The sequence below is a fragment of the Acanthaster planci genome, linkage group LG15 (assembly GCF_054643075.1).
Source record: "Acanthaster planci isolate LZ-2023a linkage group LG15, COTS_SCS, whole genome shotgun sequence".
Classification (NCBI taxonomy): Eukaryota; Metazoa; Echinodermata; class Asteroidea; order Valvatida; family Acanthasteridae; genus Acanthaster; species Acanthaster planci.
The window spans coordinates 12,091,182-12,117,872 of NC_141791.1; the positions used below are offsets into that span (position 1 = coordinate 12,091,182).

The 26,691-nt window shown below is 43.2% G+C and overlaps 1 protein-coding gene across 2 annotated transcripts in view; it reads left to right on the forward strand.

Moving 5' to 3' along the window:
- The window catches only part of LOC110981531 (beta-chimaerin-like), a 54,426-nt gene that overhangs the window by 8,347 nt on the left and 19,388 nt on the right, over window positions 1-26,691 (forward strand). The window contains exons 1-3 of one of the 2 annotated variants that reach the window (XM_022239147.2): window positions 9,172-12,588; window positions 18,925-19,012; window positions 25,348-25,464. In XM_022239147.2, coding sequence (XP_022094839.1) covers window positions 12,012-12,588; window positions 18,925-19,012; window positions 25,348-25,464 — 782 coding nt within the window. In that variant the 5' untranslated portion in view covers window positions 9,172-12,011. Of the gene's footprint in view, window positions 1-9,171; window positions 12,589-18,924; window positions 19,013-25,347; window positions 25,465-26,691 lie in introns of those variants that run through there. The other variant, XM_022239148.2, reaches the window with a different exon arrangement.

Here is a 26,691-nt window from a genome sequence, read left to right on the forward strand (position 1 = left end):
AGTATTTGTTTTTCAGAAAGATATCGGTATGTACTGGTACGGTGTTTCCTGAATGAAATCATGATTTGACGGGATGTTCGGTGAGAGCGTACCAGTACGTGTGCATGCTTGCTCTTGTGTGTTATTGTTATATTTAATGTGACAGACAAATAAGGAAGTACTTTGGAAAGATTTCCTTGTGTATAGGCTTTGTGGTGTGCTTTCTCTAGGGTAGTATTATTCAGTGCCTGAACAAACCTTCATCAACTGATTTATGAATTCACCTGACATTCAGATCACATACAGTAACATGAAATACATGTACGTGTACAGTGTCTGGATTTGGACCCATTTTGGTGGCATGCCCAATATAAACACACTGCAAATGTACATGTAACCATCAAGGGAGCTCTGGTTGGCCAAACTATTTGGATTTGGACCCATTTTGGTGGCATGCCCAATATAAACACACTGCAAATGTACATGTAACCATCAAGGGAGCTCTGGTTGGCCAAACTAAAGGGCATGCTACAATCACCGTACATGTACATGTACACAAGTAAATTAACAGTGTGTGGCAGGGGCGTACCCGGGATTATTAGAAGGGGGGGATGTTGAAGTCCGGTGGCCTGGCATCTGTAGTCAAGGGAATCCAAGGGCATGTTCCCTTGAGAAAATTTTAGCCAAAGGCATCAGAAGTCCTACAATTTGGTGCATTTGAAATGCCTCAAAAGACAAAACTTCTGTGTTTTGTTTTTATAGTGAAACAGTGGAGAATATTACAAATGGGGGGAGGGGGTTTCGTTTGACCCTCCCCCTGCGTACCCGGTATATGCTCGTGTAGCAAAGCCCTTCACACTAAATGGAAGACTGCCAATGGTATACACAAAATGCTGCTCGTTCATTTAACTGAATGCCTGAACTCTTTAACTGATGCTGATGCTCCCAATAATAGAGAAACGCTGTCTGATTAGAAAAGCCTTTTGCAATCTGACATCTGGGGGCACTGTTGAAGGACGAACTGATATGGAATGTGACAACTTCTTGCTGCAAAATAATGCAATTTTTATGCCAACTTAAGAGAGGAAAATTGTGTGTGTAAACAAAGAAGGCGTAGGAAACAATGAACGAATGTCTCTCTTTCAAGCAGTGGAAAGAATGCTTTCATTTAGTGATAGATTGAGTGTTTTGTTCTGCAAGGCTCATGCAATTTCTAAATTTTGTTAAAGGTAGTTGGTCACAAACTTTTGAACCAGCTCCCGATATGACATCATGGGTACATGGACTCATTCATATTCTAAGAGGAGACTTTCATGTAAATATAATAAGTAGATTTTAAATTAAGAATGGCAGCTATTCAACTGCAGACTGTACGGAAATAGATTTTGAAGGTTAAGGTTGGAGCCTCAACTTTCCTGCTTACATTGTACATGTACAAGTGTGAGGTTTTTGTCTCATGGAAAAATTGTTTGATTTAAATGCATTGCAATTAAGCTTTCATGGTCATAGTTCTGCATGGTTGCATGATAGATTGACATAACGTGATTCATCCAGGCCTTTGTGTCAGTGAAGCGCTGATCCGAATCAGGTGGGTTTGTGATTGGATGTGTTGGCACTACATGTACATTGAGTCATGCAGACTTGCCCTTTAGTCATTAGTGCAGATGTGTGGTAGTGGAGTAGAGCCCCCTCTGTTGACAGTAAGCTGTCAGGTTTCTGCCACTTTTTGTCAGAGAATTGTTCACATGAGCTTTGATAACTAATTGATTAGAATGATTAGTGACAATTAATTTATTCACACAATGGCTCATCCATGGCCAATGACAACTTTGTGATAAACACTTTCTATTTTCCATATTTCCAAGTCCCTATTTTCCATAACATAAGGAATGCAGATGACATACTGGTCTACATGTCAGTTTCACTTTCAGCTTTCACCTGATGACTGGTGAAATATTCAGAAATTCCTCCAGTGATAAAAATACCCATAAATGGCCCTTTTTTGAGTGACTGCTTACATGTACAGGTCCTATGATTATTCAATGTATAGACAAGGGCAGATTCAGGGCCAAATTTTCAGGAGTGCCAATTTTTGGTTTTTTTCAAGGAGGGGGCCAAAACTTGTTACTTCTTTAGGCTATCTTGATGGCTCTCTGAGAGGGAGGCTACATTTTCGGGCTTTTTAAATGTACATTCCTGTGGAGGGAAGGGAAATGAAATTGTCCACCAAATTGCCTTACTACCATATTTCAGAAACAATAATAAATTTGCCGCACTGCCCCGTCCCCACCCACCAATGTATACAGAAAGGTTTTTGAAAGACCCTTTTGCACAAAATCCACCTTCACTGATGGTCCACATTATTAAAGGTGTTTCTTTGTTGGCTGTGATTTACACATGCATGCACATGTACCGGTACTGCCTCCAAATCTTCAAGTATGTTCATATCACTGGAAATATATCATTTTATGGTAATCCGCCTCGAGCAGAAGCACCTCCTTATCGGTTGAAAAGAGCCAAATTGGTCAGGAGTGTTCATTTTATTGGTAGTGATGTGACCGCAACACGTGCATTTCATATCCATTTGTGAACCAGCGGAGTGCAGTTCTGACCAAAGGACCCACCGTTGCTATGCAAATTGCGCCCTCTCTTGGTCCAGCTCAAGGGTCATTAGCCTGGCCAACCGTTGACTCATCAAAGTTTTGGAATATGCATTCTTGACACTCAAGACCCAAACTTGCTATGAATGCAGATCTGGGATTTATGCACCCCAGACAACCTGCTTCAAATCCCCATAGTGATGACAGGCAACCGATTATGAGACCTCATGGCTAACCAGTGTCTGCCCCCCAACTGTCAACCCCTATAAAGGCATTGGTGGGATCGATCGTCAATTTTGCTGAAGTGATGGGCTTGAATTGATTACAAGAAACAGCCAAGGAAGTGGCTGACAAGGAGTGAGCACTGGTGATCTCTGCTCAATGCAGTGATGTGCAGGGCACCAATGAAATGGTACAAGATAGGGACTCGCTGTAAACCACGTCAGCCCATGGAGCTATTAAACAGCTCCATGGTCAGTCTGACAGCATAGTTTAAAACGAGTAGGTCTGAAACTAGCCAATTTGAAACTGAGCAACAATGTACTTTCCGATTCTCTCACGAGAGGCACATAACTTGACAGCCTCTGCAACCTGTCCCACATGCCCTGAACTGCCTGTTAATTTTGTAGTTGATGTGAATTTATTTCAGTACTCGGTCGATTCCGTGGGTTTTTTGAGCATCAACCTTCCTTTGGGGAAACTTACTCCTGTGAACTGAATACATCTCAGTGTTGCAGGGACCTACCGTAGTTCTTAGCCCTGTGGGGTTGAGTCCAAATTAGAGATTAGTCAAAGGGTATGCCAACAAAAGTTGTTCAAAAAGACAACAGGTAATGTTCATGTTATCCAGCAGTCGTCTGCTAACGAAATGCAGCATACATGCTAACAATATTACACAACACAAATCCGATGTTCTTCTTGATGCAAGGCTGTAAAATGTTAGTCACTGTATCCAACTCCTCCAACCCCAACCTTCCTTTAGTAAATCCAATGTAATAGAAATATGGAACTGCATCACGTGATCAATTTAGTTTGAACTAAAGTGTAAAGCAGAACACGAGTTGTGGAGGCTGCAGAGTAGGTGACTGCACTTGTTAGCAGAGAGGGAAGATGCAATTTTGGTCACGAGAGTAAGGTAACAGCACATTGAGCTGATAGGGGATCGTTTCCATGCCCCAGGGGAATGCCCCCAGAATGGGGGGCCCTGCGAGCAGCCTTCAGGTAATCCGAGCGTGTGCGTCACATGCACGTCATTTAACACCCTTCGTAAAAGGTAGAAGCTCAAGCTGCTTTCCTGGGCTCAAAGACTGCGGCTTTGTTCACGGGGGCCGTGCCCGCCATAGATAAGCGGCCTTCTATTTTCTATCTTGTGGGTTGAATATTCGCTATCCTCCCTTTTCAAATTCAATTAGGTACTTTGCAGCTCATGATATAGTCCACTTGCTGGCTATCACCCTGCCATGCCTGCTGCATTTATGAAGGAATTGCAGTTTAAATCCTACAGAAATCTGTTGGCCATCATCCAGTTTTATAGACCAGGTGCAGCTTAAAGGTACAATGTACATGTAGCATGTTATAGAATTAACTGCAGCTTCTTCATCAGAACTTTGACAAGCACTTAACAAACTTTGTTTCATGTAACAAACTAATTCTTCTTCTTGGGGGGATTGAATGCTGCTGGGTAGTTCTGAAACTAAGTCGATTCCAACTGAAAGTTTACAAAAATGCATTTGAGGAAGAAACAGACAGGCTGTTTAAATTTTGTCACAGAAAAGCCTTTGAACATCTCTGAACAAGTTTCAGGTGGTAATTAATTACCTCTACATGTAAGAAAGCAATTGCATCTTTAAGCTTGGTTTTAATTCATGTATACTTTACTACCATAGTGCATTAGTGGATGTCATCATAGTTTTTTCAAGTGGATGTGTCCTGGGGACATGTGAAGGGGGTTGCAATTAGAATCTGAATTCTAGGACAGCATTGGGATGAATTCCACCATTTTTTAAGAGTCAGCTGGGCCTGTCTACTCGGCACTTCACAGTCTGCTGGGGGATTGATGGAAGACAGACTGCTTCCATTTGTATGAGTCTGTGCACATACTGTACATTGTACATTGTACATGTATTGATGTGTTCTGGGCAGAAGTTTACACATTATGAGCCTTGAGTTGGACCAAGAGAGGGCGCTATTTTCTTTGCAACTGAGGCTCCTTTGGTCAGAATTGAACATTGCTGGTTCACAAACTACTAGGAAATGCACACATCACGGTCGCATCTTTACCAACAAGTTGAACGCTCCCAACCAACATGGTTCTTTTCAACCGCTGAGGGGTGCTTCTGCTCGAGGCGGATTGCATAGAAACTGAGATGGTTTACATGTACATGTTTGCCAGTTTATAGGTCACCACAGAGAATGAGGGCGTCAATGGGGTCCTCTTGATAGAGATAATCCCCATCTTCACGTTGGCTTCACCATTGGAACTTGTTCATCTGCAACTGTACCTGAATACTTTTTAGGAAGCTAATGTCATCAACTCTCAAGCCATGCTACGTGTACAATTGAATCCTAGAACATAGTTAATGATTTTTAAGAGGAGTTTACAGTGTACATGTACGTGTGTTTTGCTCCCGTTTTTTGAAGAGGTTAACTTACTGGTACTGTACTGCCACAATAACATTGCCTGGCTGTTGCCTGTTTTTGCTGTCATTGCAAATCTGCAGTTTGGAAACATCAGGGAATCCACATCTTAAGTCTGTTCATCTCATTGCTGACATTCACTGACCAAAATGGCACCCAGGCCCCCTCATTTTCAAGTGAGCATTACCTGAACATGGGAGCGCTTGTGAGACATTCAAAATATGGGCATTTCACAATAGTGCACCTCTGAGAGTTTGCAACACGTTGGCCAATCACAGTGTGCAAAATCTGTTGACCCACTGCAAGTTTGGAAAGGGTCGACAAATTTCAAGCGTTGTGATTGGCCAACACGTTTCAAACTCCTGGAGATGCACTGTTGTGAATCGCCTGTATCAGAAGAGAGGAGAACTATAATTAACGAGATAAATAATTTTTCTTCAAGTGTCCCCCTCAAAAACAATGGGTGTGGTGGAGGAAATCATCTAGTGAGGAATGGAAGGTCGGCTTTCCTGCCGTCGAGCCGTCTAATGATCACATCCTCCCCAAAAAAGCAGTGACGGAGGGGGGGGGACCGGGTGTAGGGCCACTGCCAGGAAACACAGCAAACCCATTAGGAACCCATTGTGGTCGGAGTTTGTGGAAGCTATTGTTATGACCAGCCGAGGGTCATTAACAGTGCAAACGGAAGGTGTGATGGAATAACAAACTAATGTTTTGTCTGTGGTGCGTCCCTGTGCACCCTTGTTGGCCTCTTGAGTGAAACATCTTGCCAGCCCTGTGTTCAAGTACCAAACCCAACCAACCGATTTATTTCGTAAATAAACATGGAGCTCTTAAGAATGTTTGAGAATGTTTTTGTAGATTGTTGTCAGTTCCACTTGCTTCAAATGGAGACCGGAGCTGAACAAAGAACCGAGAAACTGTAAAAGCAGTGATTTGTACTGCGCCCAGATGGAACCAACTCTTTCCAAAAGCTCCTTCTTCTGCTATCTGACAGGGTCGATTTTAAGCACAGCTTAATGGTTTTAGCAGAAGCAGTTTGCTGACAGGAGCAGATAATTTGTGTGAACTGTAAGCGCTTTTCACAGCCTGTGCAAAGGTTATTTTATACATGTACATTTATGAATGGTCAAATGCAACTGCTTTTATCTATGGGGTTTGCTTATTGCTGTACTTCATGAATGGTCTTAGTAAAATGGATTTGGGCTGCTCATTGATAACTGTTACATTTTTCTGTTCAATTAACTGAAGACTTCTTTGTGGAAAAAGTTCTTAAAGATGGTAAAAAAAATGGCCCAAGACTATTGGAAAGTTATGTTATGTATTTTTCTAGCAAAAATATCTTTGACGAACACAAAAAGTTTGTACATGTGTGGTTTGCAGTTATGAGTGGCTAACATGAAATACATGTATGAGGACACTTCAGTGCAAATGAATTCCCCAAGATGGACTGATAGCTTGTTTATTCTGGTCGATTAAACCTTGACTTATCATGAAAATAAGACTTACCATGAAAATTCGCAAAATAAACTGTTTTATGAATTAAATCTGTAATCCAAAAGGGAATGATTGATTGTGAGATAATCAAAACCGTCTATTAATAGATTAGACTCATCTTATGCACTCCGGGCTTAATTTGATCAAAACAGACCACAGACTACCCTACCATTCAGCCCAGCCCCTGGCATTTTACCTCCTCAAACTTGAACTGCCGGTATGAAAAGCTCAAAAGACAAAGGCCAGGTGGCCTTCCCCGACTGCGCGTAATTGTTCAATGATTGCAAATAACCGGCCCTTAATTTGGAAGTGGAGGAAGAGCACTGCGTAATCCCACTGCCAAGGCTTTCAGGGTGCACATCCTGGCGGGGACAATTGAACAATTAGGGCCCGCTGATTAGTTTAAGGGATTGCGAAACAATGAGGCGACAGGTCAAAAACAGCCTGTCACACCCGGCCACAGCCCTGGCGAGGATGTGGTGTGGTTGGCAAGGACTGGCTTCCGCAATATGAAAGTAAAAGCTGTGGAATGTTCTAACTTGGAGATTTTACTTTCACTGGGTAGAGGAAAAAAATAAACTCTCTGATGTAAACACCATGCACATGAAACACTGCTTGTGGCAGTCAGTGACAGGAATTGATTATGTTTTATTTTATTTTCTTTTCAAAGAGAGTTTTCCCAGGATAAGGCCTTTCAGTGGCCTCTCAAAGTTTTCAACGGGGAAGAGGGATACATGTAGAAGAAAAAAAGATGGGTTAGAGAAAAAGGAAAAGTATGATAGTAAAAAAGTATTGATGTCCAATGTGACGGTTATTCATATGAGGCTTTATTTAACTGGAATGTGTTGTTGGCATCTGGAAAACGGGGTGAAGAACAATATTGCTTAAACAAGTTGGCAGAAGCACTGGCTGAAAATGAAGCGGGCGGAACCTGAGAACGTACATATACGCATATGCGAGGTTGGCCCTATCAGCATAGTGATACGCCAACTTACATGGCGTGTTTGAACTGGTGCAACATCATGCGCTTTGTTCTTTAAAGGGCATTGCCTTTCGGAAATATTGAAATGGCTCAACTCCAGAGCCGAGCAGAAAGTGGGACGAAAGTTGTTGAATGCATTTTGAAATATACCGGCATTATAGGATTGCGACTGTTCACGAGTGCGACTGGATGGAGAAACATTACAACAGTTTCCGTCCTACAGTATTTTTGTGGAGAAAAGCCAATGAAGCATGTACTGTACATGTTGGTTGGAAAAACATTAAGAACCTGAATTACAGTACATGTAGTTATTAATTTGTGAAATGCTGGGCACCCTTTGCATCAAAGGTGTGTACATGTAAATATTCTCTCTCGTTCCCTTCATACGCTTTTATTCATTGAAACTGACATTGCCTCGTCTTCGTGAAAAATTAGGGAAAAATCACACAAAGCCATTGTGCATGCACATCATGCAGCACATCATTACAGGTTCATAAACAGCAGGTGTGTGTGCCCAGTGCATTTCGCATTCTTGTACCTGTTTGGGTGCGTTACGTGCCTTAGCTTGAAAGGTTTAACTTGCCTATATTCAGAACTGTACATAAACACCTTTGTACAGTGTTAAGCACCGTGAAGAATATCAGTGTGTGAAAAACAACCCAACGGTTTCATTACACATGTACATGCGCCTCTGTGTAATTGACCTTTTTAGTGATCAACTCATTTATGATGAATGACAGCTGCCTATGATGGTAATCATGCTCTCAGTCACATGCTGTATGTGTAGATATTCCCTTATAGATTAACTTTACGTTTGTGTCCTCAGTTGATTACGTGAATAAGGACATATCATATTGTTTTCAGAGTTGTTTCATTTTTGTGCTGGTTGCATGGTGCACCAGTGTACTGGTAATCTATTTAACTTTTGCCTCAAAAGTGTACCTGTAGTGACAATAATTTGTACATGTATGCACAGTGAAGAGCGCCTGCCTACTGTTTGATTTTGACATGTGTAATTGTTTGCATATTGTTTGCCTTTGACTTTGTAATCATATTTTGATAATGCAAACACTGATGCCTCATATTCAGGAGCAACTTTTCTTTAATTACCAAAAGATTTGGGGAGCGACTCGTTTGTTTCCCGACCTTCTCAAAGCATTTTGAAGGGCCCAAGATTCAATCTTCTCAGAGAGGCCATCCAGATTTTCTTTGGAAATTTCTAAAACTGTCCTCCCCCCCCCAAAAAAAATTGCCTTCCCCCACTCCCGAAAATTTTGTTGTGGAATTGCCCATTTGCACGTACACACGTGTATCATGCTCATTTATTTATTTTGCTGGATCATGGGCAGCTGTTTATGATGTGTGTATAAATAAGCAGTTGGATCACTGACTGCACAGGGCTGTAAGACAGAGCATGGTGGGGGCTTGTAATGCTAATGATGTTATTTTCTATAGTATTTGTTGTGTAGATGTACACTGTAATTGGATTCAGCTGTCATTGTGTTAGCTTCTGTTCCTGAGCATACATTTACATGTACATGTACACCTGCCCTATTCCTTCATGTAGCAGAGAGCAGAGTTGTCTTCAAGATGTGCCAATGTAATCTAAGATTATCAGCGGCCTGAGACCTCAGCGCTGAGCTGTCCTTCGCTTGCTCTCTGCTCAACTGTGGAGATGAAGTGACCCCCAGGGTGGTCTACGGATCCACGAAAGGTCGGATGATGCGTCAAGATGTCCACCTGACGATTCAGCTTCAGATTGGATACATGCAGTTGCAGAAATTTATGCTGCCCGCACGACCCTGTGAATAATTAATGTGACGTTGCGGTGGCAGCTTAACTGGAAGTCACGAACACAAAAGATCACTGTGTGCCATAGTGCTGGTCTGATGTTATCTGCACAAGGTCATAAAAATGATAATTCCGTGAATTGTTAAAATGAGGAAGCATGCGATATGAAGCAGGAGAGGACGGCAGTTCGGGGAGGAGGTTTGCGGGCAAGAGAGAAAGATTGACGGTCGCCATCGCGTTCTTCAGATGAGGATCTACATGCGCATTCCCCGCCATCCAGTCAGTGCATAAGCAGTTGAGGGCACTCTACTCTTCCATTGTAATGCTTCAAGAACATTCAAGGTCACTTATTCTGCTGGTTTGCCATTGTGTTGTTCAGTCCATGGTAGGGGATCAGCCCGGAGGAAATCACTGAAGAATGTTTTCACCTTAACAGGGGAGTATGGTGCACATCATTTGATATGCAATGATGGGGAGATTGTTTTTAAGATGCAGGTTTTCTGTGTAAATACCATTCCATCTGCAATACGGGCGATTCACAATAGTGTGCCACCAAGAGTTTGCAACACGTTGGCCAATGTCGAACTTTAACGCGCAGTGCTAGAGGGGTCTCAAGTTTGGAAAACTGGTTTCCAACAGATAACCGGGGAAAATTGTCCTCTGCACTTTAATAGTTGAATCTAATTAGATTTTATGGCTACTATAGATCTATCAGTCTTTTCTGGATAATCCCAACTTGGAATGGGCACAAGCAGCTGTTTCAGCATTGTCAAAATCGGGACTTTGTGGTCTCTGAAAAGGCTCTGCGCACGTGTTATTCATGCATTCCAGATTAGTACCTGTCGAAAACAATAATCAGGGAAGGAACTTTTTATGAATGATGTGTGTTCGGCCTAGTGACAAGTTGGCATGTGTGAGAGTGATTCACCGTGCTTCATCCTTAACCCTGCGTCTGTAAGCTGTGGTTGTCAGGAGAACTTTGGATGAAGACTTTTGTTGCCAGTTGGCATTTTTTTGAGCTGGAGGAGGAAGAGCGGAAGTACGTAGTTTTGCTATTTTGCCATCTATTCAGTCTGAAAAGTGAATACTTCTGCCAATTTTACTTTTAAATACTCCTGACACCTGGCAAACTTTGCAGCAGAGTTGTACGGGTTGGATGCACTCACAGGAGCCAAGGAAGAGTGTGTCATGTGTTTGCACTGGTTTGCACATGTGAATGGCATGGGCAATTTTCAACAGAATGAGCACAAAAGATGCTGTCGCAGAGGAACACTCCTGAGTGGGAGCAAAATGGATCTCAACTGTCCAAAGTCCATTTCAGTACGTAACGTTCAAATGACTAAAATTCAAAACAGGCATCAGCCACGTACCATGTGTACTTGTACATGGTTTATTTTATGAACATGGCGATCAAAATTGCTAACTTTTACATGTGAAAATGGCTTGTGGATTGAATCTCACATTTTAATTCCATCCCCAAGGCACCTGGCAAAAAAATAAAAAAGTTGACATTTCTTATCCTTGTGTAAATCGGTGTAGTCTTGATTTCACTGCTGACAAAGTCTCAATTGACAATTTAGATTCCCCTTCAATGAATGACAAGTTGTCACCTTGCCTGACGCATCCAGCTAACACTAACAGCGGACATCTCAGCTTTCTTGAAATTAAAAGGGAGGTAGAGGCTTCGTCCATAAATCTAGGCTTCAGTGCTCCTTAAGGGATCAGCCCCAAAAGAACACGCACCCCCTTGTCAGACTTGGAGACAGCACAATTGCATCTTCCTGCCTGGAGCCGCCAGCCCACAGACCACTTCCTGCCTCTGACTGGCCAAGAGGGAAGCTCCTGAATATTCACACGCCCTTTCACTGGGTACAAGGCAGTAGTAAATTTGCATGAGAATCGGCAACGTTATCGGGAAAGCTGCAGTATCCAGCCTCTGACGAGCCACTCCAAGCCTTTGAATATGCATGCCTTTCCTGGTTGGATATGTGGGCCCTCAGCAACATTTGCATAAAAATCAGCAATGGTTGAACGAAGGCACTGTGTGGTGGAATCAGATCTTGTTTCAGGGTTTCCACAGGAAAAATGATCAGATTGGCTTTGCTATAAATACTGGCCGAGCAGTATGAGTGGGCACTGAGACGTTGTCAGGAAGGGGGAACCAGCTGGCAGAACTTGGCTTGTTCCATCTTTGGCGTTTTGTGATATCGCCACAGGCTCTGAGGACCTGCTCCCCCCCTTCGGACTTGAATCATTGTAATCGGGAATAAAGTTTGACTTCATCTACAAACTACCATCCTGAGGGATTATAAGTTACCAACCAGATGTGACCACTTAGAAATCAGAGGAACTCGTAAGAATTCGGCAGAGTTGAAGAATGGACTTTGTGGTACAACACTGAACTATAGTGCTGTGTTCTAAATCAGCACAGAAGGTGTGACATTTAAGTCAGGCTTCAATTGAGTTTTCCTTTTTGTATTCGTGGGTTTTTTGGAGGTGAAGTAGTGTACCGTTACTGCTCTAGGATGGCATATCCTAGCTATGCGACTCTCAGCAGTGGTTACAGGCAGCAGTGGAACCACAGCCACCACCATCCTTCACATCACCCGCGCCGCCACGCCATGCCGCAGACAAACCCCCGCATCAGCTCGCGCCGGGGCCTGCACCGCAACATGAACAACAACCAGAAGGTTTCGGACACGCTCACACTCTTCAACACTGAGCGACCGCGCCTCAAGATTGCCACCAACGGCTGCCTGTTGGACCGCAACAACAACAGCCAGCCACCGCCACCGCGCGATTTCTTCAAGAAGCCCTCAGAGCCCCCGAGAGTTAAGAGACAGCCAATCTTCATTGAGACTTCATTCTTGAACGTCTACCCAGAAGAGTACAGTCTGGATCCGCCCACTCCCGTCATCGATGCTCGCCGCCCCTCCCCTCCCTGCTCGCCCCCACCATTCCTGCCTCCCCAGGAGTCTGCACAATTGATGAATTCGTTGCTAAGGAATGATACTCGCCGTCATGGCAACAGCATGGATTATCTGAATGAAGTCAAGCAGTACATTCTCAAAACAGCCAGAAAGAACCGGCGAAAACCAATATGTAAGAATGCATGAATTTATCTCCCTTGATTTATTATTCCAACAACTCCTTTGTGCATTCCTTAATGGTTGACTCTCATGCTGTCAGAGCAAATTTTTCGTAGAAAGATGAGGTACATGTAATTTCTAGATCACTAATATTTCTGTGAATTTTTCTGAAGTTGCTCTGTTAGCTCTGTGCAACATTCTGGTGTGTATTACTATCACACAAGCTTCAAGGAAAACTGAGTTTATGAAGCAAACTTGATAGCATGGGATAGACCTGTTCCATACTAGCGTCATACTTTGTTCACGTGTGCACTTTCCTATAGAGTGTGAGATGGGATGCGAGAGATACCTCCCATAGGCAAGTGTACATATGTAAACAAAATGTGATGTCATTTTGTTTTAGGTCTCGACCTCCAAAATACAGTGTCAGTGTGCTTTGCCAATAGACTGATCCATTCAGCCCATTCCATGTTTCCCTGATCAATCACAACTGTATCAGACATGCACATGCACAAGTCCAACATGTGCTCACAGGCCATGCAGCATGCGCAGCTGGAATGTGAAGCTTGGAGAAGAGGACGTTAGTTGCCCATTTACATTGTGGATAGGCTCAGTGGATCAGCCTATTCAGTCCCACACATTACCTGTACCTCAGCAGAAATGTAAGAACAACTGTTTCAATGAACAGCTGACTAAGGGCAAGCTGTGGTAGTCTTCTGGTACATGCATGTTGTCCCTGTGGTTACCATGGTTACTGGTTCCATATATTAGAACAGCTACACTGTAGGTAGGGTAACGGTGTAATTCTTCACAGTCTGTGACTCGCTTGTCTATTTCATTTTTATCGCTCAAAATTTAGAGAATAGATACATGTGAGGTACATTGTATTTCAACGACTGCGCTGAAGAGGCCTGTGACAGAAAAAAAAGCTAGCTGTGTCAGTCATTTTGAAGCAGAAATTACTTGTCCGACCAATTTTCAACTCGCTTGTCAGCTTCAGAAGTTGTCTGCCCTGCTCACTATCAGTTATCGGTGGAGAGCTGTCTCCATTCAACTCCCTGCAGGAAGAATCATAAGGAGTAATTCTGGATGCCTTACTGTTAGTCCCCTGGGTTTGGTTCGGGTCGGGTGTTCCTATAGTAGGACCCACCGCAGGCATTTGGGGGATTCTCTGCCCCGCTCCTGTTACATGTTTTTGCAATCCCTTGTATTTCCTGTGGCTGGGGCAATCTGCGCTTCATCAATGTGTCATATTTATCGTAACAGCCGAGTTGAATCGGCTTGGGAAGTTAAGCGAGACTTAAGAGGTTTTTGGGAGAGTTGCCGGAAAAAATTTGCTCAGCAAATTTGTTGGCTGCACGTAAGCAAGAATGACACGTGCAGCTCTCGAATGACATGAAAAACCCAATCCATATGTCGTCCAATGTGGAGTTTGATCCTATGTCAGAGAAGTTGATGATTGGAGAAAAAATTACAGGGTGATTTTTTCACGAAAAAGCAATTCTACACAAAGATCTTGGTGGGTTTTGAAGTGTTAATGAAAGAGTGAAGGCCTGGATTCGAATATGGAATAACCTGACACGGTACATTTTGTCCAGTAAACTTGCTTCAAGCCAGAGTAGCGAAGGATGAAAACGGCTTCGCTATATCAACCTAGTAACTACAGTCCTAGCCAAATCCCAGCCAAATCAGTACCTGTCTGCTCTGAGGAATAATTTCAAACTTTTAACCCTCCTGTGCAAAGATGACTTCTCAACACAGTTGTCCTATCCCTCAAAATCAGTCAAGTGACAGATGATTTGTCTATAGATGTACTGTACAGGGGAAGTGGAAGGAATTTTTGATAGTTCTTGACGGTTGTTTAAAAAATAAAACATGCAAAACTGTACCCAAGTATTTTAAGCAAGATTTAGCGAAACATCAGAGGGGAGGTCTGGAATGGCTGGCAATCATTACAAAGTCTGATGCTATCCTCATCAAGAGTTTGCAATATGTAAAACAGATTCAGGGACTAAGACCATAAATAGCTTCCAAGAGAATAAGGTCGAAGTTAGCCACTTGCACTCTTTATACGAGGACAAATTTTACACAGAGAGACTGCCGACCCTCCCCTATCCTAAGAGGGCTTTGAACTTGGGTGGCATTTGGCCTCGGCAAAGTCCTGGCAGAACTGTTTCTCTTCTTTGACGTCAGGCCCTGGGGCCCAGGCTTGCTCATACAGGATTGAAGCTAGGTAGTTACAGCGCAAACCATTCAAATGCAACTGGCCCAGTTTCCCAGGCCTCTCTGGCAGATGTGATGTACATGAATTGTGACATATCATCTCCAGCACAGAGCTCAAGCAGTATCAGTCCTCTCCCCAAGTCTTGGCCCGGGACTGGACTTGGGTTCATTCCTGCTCCTCATAATGCACAGGCACCTAGTCAGTGCAGATAAGCTGGACAGGGACAGCGGATGCTATCAAGAAGCTGTGTCAACTAGATCCAGTCTTGGCGAATTTGGCAGGCCTACCCGAGAAGTGCTGAGCACACCTCATGCAGGTGCGAAGTCGCAAAATAGCACTTGAGCAAACGTATTGGTGCCATATTTGTGAGGAGAAACCACGTGATATTCCGTCTGTTTTGGAGGTACCAAAAATGTTTGGACAGCGAATGTCCCCACAACGAATTGCCCCCTAATGCAATGAAGGCCTGCCCACCCATGCACCCCACTGTGTTATAGCTCAACTCTCCTGTATGTGATTTGCATCAATGCATGTCTGAGATGGTATATTACCCCCCCCCCCGGTATGTGCGTGCTCATAATATCTTCAGCTCCTTTACACCTCTAGTTTCCTCTCTTACTGTATGACCTATCCACCCTGGTGGGGTGTTTACATACTTGTGGAAGTTTCACACAGTTTGTAGCAAGTTTGGTGTTAATTTTTCATTGAGTTGAAAACAACCTGGTGAAAGATGTAACCAAATGGAGCTAATTTCACATTGATCTGTTTTACTGCTTTCACCGTCCCGTTCCACGTGTCAGGTTTCATTTTTGCACCGTCAATAGTTTTGACAAGTATTTAACCATTTTGAAATTAAACACGGGAGTGTAATGTTAACCTGATTAGGTTTCAATTAACTCCATCCTTCATGTCTCTCTTATTTCTTTTTTTTTCCAACCAGGGCATCACCTGGGCCTTAACATTCTCCCATAATTTTGTGACTACGGAGCCCCTAGAAATGAATCTGTATGAAATTTGGTCCTTCCCCCCATTTGGAGATATTTGACCCGCAAAATGCCTCGGGCAAGCTGCAACATCTCCCTCCAGGAGTTGAGTGTCCTTGTTTCTTATTATCAGGCAGGGATATCATGGTTCCTTCCTCAGTACGTGTTTCTCATTAGAGCATTACCTGAAAAGACATCGGGCTGGTCATTAGCGGATGATGGACTCCGTGAGCCTGCCATATCGGAAACAAGTGGTCAGGCATGTTTTTTATAGATAGAAGTTTTTTCTGTGTTTGTCCAGGATGTCTTTTTTCTGGGTTTTTAAAGTGACTTCTTGTTAAATCCAATGTACATGTATGCTTATTTTGGGGGTGTCAATCGAAGCTGATTTGGCACTGACCAAATGTTCCGCTTTATAAGAATGCTACCTGAACCGTAAATGGACTGGGCCGAGATGGAGAGGGGGTTGCTGCCTTTCTGGTTCAAGTCGGGTACGTGTGTTCCGGCCGGGGAGAAACTTGATAGAACGTCAGAGAGGGAAATTCAGTTAGGGGGTTGTTCTAATTGTTCTTTGGCCAGGCATCAATATCAATTTGCATTTTTGGGTGTCAGCTCTAAACTTTTGACTTATGTGCCCTGCACAGTGGCCTGACTGAAAGGAATGGTGACACAATGGACGGTTTTTATGATTAGACAAAGGTAGCAGAGTGGAAATCGGTGACATGGTGTAACGTTTTAGGGGGGCAGGGGGAGTTTCGGGGCCAGGACTGGCGAATCCCATGTAGGCTGAAATCATGTGACTTTAAGGTCAGCCTTAGTCAAGGCATCCTCCGTAGGCTCAGTGGCTGGCTGTGTGTAGTGTTCCAAAATAAGGGCATGGCCACCATGACACATAAACGTCCAGGTTTAGTTTAGCTGATTTGCCGATCATAATGGCCACATGAAATGTTCATCGTTTATTTCTATATGCACTTTACTGCAGTGATGCTACAGTTTACTGCGCATGTGGCCGGGGTTCACATCGCACCTGAAAGTTGCGTCGCGTTAGGGGCACAGGGGTCACACAAATGCACTGGAGCTAAACATTTCCTTGTACTCTGTATGTGGCCTAGCCTTCGATCAAGGCGCCTGTGGCAAAGTGCATAGTCAAGACTACACAAAGAACTGCATGCAAGCCCAAAATTAACCATGCATGTGCTTGCAGTAGCTGAGCTGTGTATGTCGGGGCGTGCGTGCGGTTCGTTGTGTAGTCTTTCTTCGTGCGTTGGTTTGGTGCTTACACTGGTCTCCTCCAGCTCCTCGCTCTTGAGCGACTATCCATTTTGCCTTGCTCAAAGGCTATACATATATGTGACCCAGATTCAAGTCCAACCTGCATGTACATGTAGGCTGCATGGCTTTTACACATATCTTGGTTCTTTTGAATGTGCGTAGGGAGTGCTGGCTTTTTACATGTATTGTGTATACCACATAATGGTAAAGGCACATCCAGTCTATCAATTACACCATTTTGCTGTGGCCAAATTTAAAATCCCACTCCAGCTGAAATTGTGATTCAAGAGAGGTTTGGATCTGATGAGCATGAATTGTGCTGTCGTCGTTTCCCTTGTGTCTTACTGTTCCATTTCCAAACCAGTCAGTGCCTGGAGACACTTAAACCCTGTAATGGTTTTTGTTGACAGTTTCACTGAGAGGGTGTAAACACACTCTGGTAATGTGCGTCAGTACATTCATGGCAGCGATCGTGATTTGATTAATTGTTGGATTTCCCACTTGTTTGGTACCGGCACAAGCCAGTGGAGGTACAAGGACATCATGCGCTGAACTTGACCATGGCTACTGTACATGTACATGGCCCGGCATTGGGACAATGTGGCAAAGATTGCAAAGTCGCCGACCCTCAGAGTTCCTGGAAAAGATCATGAATTATACAGATATTGTGAAAAAAACTGACTTTCAAGAGTCAGTGCAGTGGATTTGTGATGTTTGACTTCATTTTAAACTCTAGCTGTGGAATAATTTCTTTCTCAAAAGGTCGTTTTTCCCCCATTCAAAAGTAATCCTGTGGTTTACATCCACTTAGGTCCTTTTGATTTTGATTTTCTATCTTTCCAAGTTTTTCCTTTACTTCTCCTCTTTTGGTGACTGTCCATACCCGAAGGGCTTGTTTTCTCCCACTGCCAAACTATTATTAGATTTTTACTGTAAAGCACTTTTGTGTAAAGTGCTCTGCACTTTACTCTATATTTATTAATATCGTACTGGCTGGTTATTAAAAAAATTCCAGTGTTAGTTGAATAAGATACAAAAGTACTGCATCATTCCATTTGGAATGATTGCAAAGGCTTTGAAATGAGCAACATGTCCTTTTGAAGACAGGTACACGTTGGCATTATCCGAAGGTAAATGGTGTGTAAGGTGTAATTACCGCCAGTTAGGTTTCCTTTCGTTCACCCTGAATGCGTAGAGTGACATACCAGAAAAACCAAATGATTACATTGCCACATTTTGGTTTATAAATAGCAAAGCATTGCGCAACATTTTTGTGATAACTCGGGAATGAATAACTCCATTGGATGGCGCCAGCATGCCCGATCAGCAGAAATGGCTCAAACTGCTTTAATCATTTCCTTTGGAGTTTCCTACTCTTACTGTACACCTTTTTTTCAGCGTAATTGCACTTTTCTTTTCAGGATATTAGCCATATGGGCCAGTTATGTGTTAAACTACAGGGATATCCCCTCTGGGGTAAATCGAAGCTGTGTCCGTTGACGTAACAAATAATTTTAGTGCAGAATATGAGAGAGAGTAACGGGAATACAATTTATATAAATTCCGTCAGTGTGAGTGGTTTCCCTTAGTACCCAGAGTATTTTCAGTTTGCTGTTTATAACAAAGGTGATAGGATTTGACGAGAAAACACATTTGTTCAGAATGAAATTGAATGCAGCCACAGCCCGATCGGTCCGCTCTTCCTTGGAGCTTCCGGAGAAGTACAACCGCTTCAGTGTGTCCCCAGACTGGCTCCTGTCCATTTGTCCCCACCGGCATCTGCGTCAGTACCGTATTCAGGTGCAGTCGCTGTCGGCGGTGAAGAGAAAGTGTCACGTGCGCTCAAGGACTGTTTCTTCTTTGTTTGCAGTATACAACCTGCAGCAGGAGGCGCCCAAGCCCAAGCGGATCGTCTGCCTGTTTCCAACGGACAACAAGCCCCCGCACTACGGTCGAGAGTAAGTACTCCCAAGTTCTGTTGCATTTTGTCTTCACCAAGTCAATGTGGTGATATGTATACTTTTGGAACTTGTTTATTTGACGTTTCAACAACACCACTGGCCTTGCACCAACAAAGCACAAAATTCAGCAGTCTTTCAACATCTCAAAGAATTAGGTCGTACAGTACATGTGGTTTTGCAAACAAAAACGTCATCCGAGATAAAGGGGAATGTTGGCTCCACAGGGGTAAGCCATCTTGGCTAGAAAATAGAACAACCTTCAATCAGCAACTAAAGAGCAGGCAACCAATCAATCTTTGCTCGGAACCATCACGTTCAACACCTGCTAAGCAAATCTTACTTGCCTGGTGAAGTTGGAAAGTTTTGGATGAAACGTCATCACAATACGTCCCAGTACACGAAAAGTCCATTCAGTGACTTGACTTTAAACATCATTCCCAAGTTCATTTACATGGGGTTGGGGATCCTGCTGGGATTTTGAGGGATTTGCAGTTTTCTGAATGAATGATTAGCAATACAAATAGCTGCTGTTTTCCAATTTCTGTAAAGATTTCTGTCATTTGATTGGTGGACTGTTGATCATGTGAGAGGCACTGTTGAAAAGGAACCATTGTAGTGGGAGAGGGTGTTGGAAAAGGATTCACTCAAAGATGAACGTTCTGAGGTGACACGCTGTCATTCAAATACCTACATGTACACGCTCCAGTAACTTGTGAATTTGTGCCCTGCAGCGCCACAAGCCAAAGTCACAGATATGGTGCTAGGCCTGAAACTGTCCCAAGGAGCTACGCAGTGCCATCCTCAGCACGACTTACGATGTATCTGTGCATGTGTTCCTGATTTCCAGGGCAAGGAGTTTTGAGTAATTGGGTCATAATTGCAGGATATTTAAGTAAGAATCATGAGGTCAGTTTCATATGTATGGGGATCCAGTGTTTCCGTTCACCTTTGGATTGCAAGATAATTGTATCTGCCCAGTACCTTCCACTTACTACCTGTAGCGTAGTTTCAATCCCGGACTAATTTTGTGAGGTGTGTCGTTGTCCCAACATGGGTTTCCAATCATCTGACCAGGAAGGGTTTCTAATGAGTGTACCTGTGTGATCCTGGGTTTTCTTTTGTGGGGAGTTGGAGGGTTAATTGCTCACCTGTAATCCGAGACACGCAACAGGTAATGTGACGATGGAAGGGAAGGATGCGTTGCTCTCTCAAAAGATCAGTTGTCTCCTCTTCCCCCCCTCCCCATGACGATTAAATTTCTTTGAAGTTAATGGGGAAAATGGTTGCTCATCCTTGGTTCTTGAACATTATTTGCCCACACCCTGTGATCTTTGAACTGTGAGACATTAAAAGTGACATGAGTTTATACATGGGAAGCAAAGTTCATTCAGCAGCCACTGATTGATTTTTCCCTGGTAACCCGCTCGCAGAATAAATCTTGGGCACCAGGCAAAATCAACCATTTTGCTGATGAAGCTTTACTTACCTACCCGGTTGCAATGAGTTGTCTGTTTTGAAAATGCCTTTCAAAGAAAAAACAGTATCTCGGCAAATCAAGTATGATTTGAAAATTAAGACCATTTTCCTTTGGGAAAGGAATATTGGCACACCACACGATTTCCAAGCAATTCTAAGTGACGATTTGTTGGCTAGATCTTCCGTCACAAAGGAGGATTGGAATTGACAATCATCAGTTCTGTAGCCGCATACATGTAAATCCTAGTAGTGCCGGTTGGCCAGTCAGAGAATAAAATCATTTTTTCTGTCTTTGTCCAGAAAAGTATGCATCATCTTTGATAAGTTTCAACCCTGGGACTTTTCATCACTGGCACCCCTACTGTACTTATCACAATTCAACAACGTCTGTAACGGATATCTCATGTCTAGACTAAATAGTCAAAAGATATCAATTTGTTGTTCCTTGTCACTGTGGCATCCAGTCTCTGTGGATGTGTCCGCTTTATAAATTTTGTTTGACTATTAGTAATAATCTGCCCAAATTCTAAGTAAAACCACATTCAATTGTCATGAAGACTTGGAAGTGCAAAAGCCCTTAAAGTTTAAGTCTAATTCTGAACTGAAGACCCAATCCATCTACACTGTACATGCGCTAATGATGACGGTAAACTGACCACAACCGACCTTCATCCAAAACTTTGGACTCCATTTTCTATGTTTCTTCTCAAGTGAATTCCTTCAGTAATACGGCTTGAAGACCTTCCTTTTCGTAACATACCAAGTGACAGGACTCAAGACTTCATTCTGATGTTTCTTTACTTCAGATACATGATAAGAGTGAATTAGAGAAGAGTGAATTTTCCAAACATCAGACTTTATAAAAACCGGTACTTTATAAATACATGTACATAAGAACCTCAGCACAAAAATAAGGAACATTGAGCTAATGAAGTGCATGTATTTTTCTAACCTTTGACCTTCAAAGCACTCTACATGTCTGTAGCACAAAAGTTTGGACTTTCACCTTTGCTTTTGTCTCTGAGAGCAAATGCCCTCAAATAACCCAAGTGCGTGCTCTGAGTGAACCATAGCAGGAAAGTAAGGATTTGAACACTGAGGTATTCTGCAGTGGCCTCGGTGGTGGTGTGAATACCCTCAGAGGGCCTCAGTACAACAGTTTTGGTGGCGCTAAATTGAGTTGCAAGGTTGGCGCAGGAAGGGGCCAATAGGAAGCACCCGGCGTGTGAGGTAACGGTCGGGTCTGCATTTCTAACTCGCACCCTCTCATGCACCTGGGGCCCCAGACGTGCTCTAGCTGCGAGGTTGCTCCGGTCTGGGAGTTACATGCAAAGGGACGGGACACCTGTTGATTATCACAGGTGTGCTTGTGCGGCCAATCAGACCTAAACAGTCAGATGACCCTTCCCAGGTGACCTCAGGGTTCCGGAAAAAATAGCGGCTCCAGGAAACCAGCTCTGATTGAATCAATCAGAATGGAGCCTACTGTCGTCATTCTCACCTGCGATATTGAAGTGAAAATGAAACGCCAATGTTATATTAATTTATTTGTCAGTGTGCAGATGAATAAGTGTCTTGTGATTGAGTTGTCAGCAAGGGCATTATTCTTAGGGGGAAATACCTCCCCCAACCTCAAAATGTAGTCCAAACGTTATTTTTGCATTGTTACATGTACCGGTACATGCACTATACTGTATGCTGTGTAGGTGTTTTAAGACCAATCGAAAAATGCCTTTGTTCTTCATGTGAATGCACGGAGTCAGTTCTTGGGTGCATCCTGTACACTGCACTCTTCGACAGAAATCCACACAATTTTCCTTGCAGTTTGCTGCATTCAGTGCGGTTCTCATCTCTGCCGCTGTTGGCGTCTGCTCAAATTTGGTTTCAGTGGCTCTAGAAGCACACCATAAACCATGCCGGTCATAATCGTCTGTTTTTATTCCACGTATCATACACTTCCTCCGAATAATTTGTATGTAGTGGCTTGATGGTCTGCAACAAACATTACGGCATTAAATAATCCATTGATTTAGGCAAATGAGCTACTTCTTGGAATTACCAAGTGCATGTACGGTACTTCAACCATAAAAAGCAATAGTAAACATTCATATGTACATGTATACAGACGAATACGCTTGTGGCAAGACCTAATACAGGCGTTTCACAGTAGTGTGCCTCCAAGAGTTTGCAATGCATTGGCCAATCACAATGCACGAAGTCTGTCGACCCAGTGGGCGTTTTGAAAGGATCGACAGATTTTGCGCGTTATGATTGGCCAACACGCTACAAATGCTTAGAGGTGCACTACTGTGAATCGCCCATATTGAGAGGGAAGAGGAAACATTTATTGTACACGTACTTTGGAAAATTTTGAAATACTACATTTATAGGATGGGAAGAAATCTGGACACATATGGTGCAGGAACAGCATAGCCGTTGGTACTTCGCATTCGGCTGGTCACTCCTGAAATGAAGCGAGATATCGACTTATCCGGTTAGACGCCATAACTGCAGTGGCACTGCAGTTATGGCGCATTCTTCAGCTTGAGACGCGCGTGCATTTGGCAAATCAAGACAGGCTGTTGGTCAAAGAGACTTGTAATGCGCGCGCACCACCTGTCCACGAGCGTTGTGCCGCTGCAGTAATGGCTTCTGATTCTTGTGGTCGAATTACACTATACACAGAATTACCGTTAGTTTCCTAGACCGTAGGGCCTGATTTTAGAGGATCAACGATATTTCCAAACGAAAATGCTTCATTGATCAGGATTCATAGAGTATGAAATGTAACCAATACAACAGAGGGATGAAATAGTTTTATGTTGAAAGCCAAAGTCTACAGTAATTCGAAACGCCTGGACACAGGGTGGTAAATCCAGATGGGGAAAGGGTTATTTCCCCCACTTTTTATCAGGGGGATACCGGAAGGAAAATTTCATCAATCGCCACCTCCAGGTTTTGGTTATAACAAAAACAAGAACAAGTTGAAGTTATACTCAGACATTCAAACAGCAAAATGTGTTGGGTAGAACTGAAAAGTGGAGAACAATAGTGTGTATCTAATCACACATAGGGTACCAACCACTATTATGTGTGCTTAAGGCATGTGGACATGAGTACATCTATACAGTACATGTACATGTGTGGATAATTTGAATAATGGTAATCACATCTTGTGCCTGACAAAAAGCATTTATATAATGCTAGTCACATTATTACAGCCTGCTTAGTATAATAATAATAACAACAGGTTCTTATATAGTGCTTTTAAGTTAATTTCAAATCGCTTTTCCATTATTATCCCTGCTTACTGGGCCCACGAAACATTCTAGATGCCATCTCAGCTCCCTGGGGAGTATACAGCTCAATGCGGCCATTTTCAGCCCAAAGCAGTTAAATCAACCACAATAACCGTCTCTGCCATCACAGGGCACCCAATTACTCCTGGGTGGAGAGAGGCAATGAGTGACAAAGTGCCTTGCCCAAGGAGGGCACATGTACCATGACCCCGGGCTGGATTTGAACCCGCAGTGTGCGGCTTTACCCATCGATCGCGAATTCAACACTCTTATACCACATGGCCACGGCACTCCACGAGTGTACGAGTAGTATAGGCACTGGCACCTTCTACTCGGCAATAGACGATCGGTATCATGAAGAACACCCCCCCCAAGTGTAATGTGATATCAAGCCACTACCCCTCCCCTTCCTCGCCCCCCCCCAAACCAGTGCATTACTGAATTAAGATCTCATTAAGTACATGTAGCTACATTGTATCCGCACGCTGTAACCGAGTCCGTGCAAGTATAGCATTGCATTGATATGTACATTAGACTTTGGGTTCCCCGAAATTAGTCTGGTTTCCGGGGTGGGGGTGGGTTTAAATGGATAGCTCACAATTATTGATCGCAGACTGGATTAGACTTTTCCTCTTTGGGGTCTTGTCCCTTAATCAGCTGATACGTTTGGCTGTACATTCATCGGTGTCTAACAAAGAAACAAAGCCATGCCCTGACTTTCTTGGCCCTGTACTTGGACCTGATGGAGAAAAAGATCTCTAACGTTTTGAGGGAATACCCAATACGATCTATGCAGTTTACCCCAATCATTGAGCTGTTCTTCCCAAGGGCCCTGAAGCAGTTGACAATGAAGAAATGTTCATTGGTCAACAGTAACCACGCAACCATGAATGAGGGCATGTGTCCAAACTCATCAACTGTACATTTCAACCATCTGTAGTTTGAGTGACATCAGTCAAACTATGGTTAACTATAGCCATTGCTCAAAATTGCTCCAGGATAGCAAGCCAGACCTATCCAAAGTTGAAATCGCCATTATCAAGGCTTTCTTTTCCTTCCCCCTCCCCGTCCACCGATCAAGACCCATTACACGAGCCAGTGGCCAAAGCAGGACTGACATGTTTGACGCGTTGACATTTGACGTTCAAGAAAAGTGAATTCTTCTCAAATAGTCGTTAACAAGCTCCTGTATACATGTAGCTCTGAGTGATCCTTTCCCGGGCTACCTCCTAAAAAACAGGAAGCTGTAGCTAAGGATTGACAGGGAAAAGAGGGCTAGAAAGGCACTCTTTGAGACTGGACTTTTGACTTGAGTGAAAGAGACAAACCAGTCACATCTCATTTCATACATGTCAGCAGCAATCAATCCTCATATTGTTTAATTTGAGTATGAGTATGCATGTATATATTTGAATAAAATCAATACAGGATGTAGAAGATCTTCAGTTCATTCCTTTTTTTTTTTACTGGTGTCCCAGTAAAAATTGATCCGGATTCAGTGTGTGTGATATATTTTTAGAATAAAATTTTTCTTTCTTTGCATTTATCCACTTGTAGGTTTCACGGAGCGATAACTCGGGAGGAGGCTGACAATTCTTTGAGGAGGGGCGGAGAAGGGAGCTACTTGGTCCGAGAGAGCCAACGAGCACCTGGCAACTTCACCCTAGGAATAAGGTGACCTTTGACTTACGGAGTGCCCCTTTTTTCAGATTTAACCTCCACTGGAACAGATTGCGTTCATTCTGCTTATTTTGCAAATTCAGTTACCTAAACTTAAGCTCATTCCCAAGGCTTGATGTCAATTCCTAGTTAGGATAAAGATCCAGTTTGTTCATTGGTTTTTCTGTCATTTTGAATCGGAGGTGGCATTGAAAGTACCGGACTATGGCTACTAAAACCGTAACAGACATGTGGGAAATGTAAACTCACTGATTGGCTGTAATGAAGTGGTTTACCGTGAATATACCAAGCCACCTGCACAGATGTTGACACTTTCAAGGACGAAAAGATTGATGCATTAATCAGCGCCAGATATTTGCTCCAATTGGTTTCATTTTGGCTCACCAAGCAGTTTGTTAGACTTTTGCTTGTGACTTCATTAGTGGGGGAGGGGGGATTACTGCCCTCAGTTTAGAATTCATTCAGAATTCACCCCCTGCGTTTGGCACTTCATGGGTGGTGCAGATACCGGTAGGTCAGTTCTGGTCACTGCTGTGCAAGGCATGAACGGTGAATCTGCAGTTTGTGCGGACCCTATACTTGAAAAAATAAACTGCAAATGAGGAACCAAGGCCATTTTTCCCTTCCTGCTCCTAAGGGAATAATTTTGGACAGACACCTGGGTGTTGGCCGGAAGTTTTTCACTACTTTGGAGATGGAGACCTTCTTGGATCATAACGCCAGGAGGAATGATACACAAACGTGCAGTTGCAGATGGATGACCGGTGTTAACATTTTTAGGCCGTGTAGATTTTTTTCTTAATTTTTTAATGCCGTCCATCCTGCCGATCAAACTGCACCAAACTGAGACATTGAAGGTTTAAGAAGTTGTCGATGGTAATCGGAGGAGGGGCGGGGAGGTGTAGATTGAGGAGAGGTGGAGGGGGTTAGATCGTCCAGAAATCATCAGGAAACCTGTGAAACTAGCCAGAAATTGGTGCGGATACCTCTAATTCTTCGTGTTTGCACAGACAAAAATATTGACATCCTTTTTTTTAACTCACAAGCAAGTGTGTGTTTCTCAGTTTCAGACAATTTTCATGCATCATTTGCTTATCTTTTTTTTTTCTCGAGGTGACACTAATTGCCCGAGTTCTTATTTGTTTGAAATAACATAAGTTTCAGGTATGCGTCTTTGTACAGAATTTTAACATAACAAAGCTACTTGTATAAACAGATTAC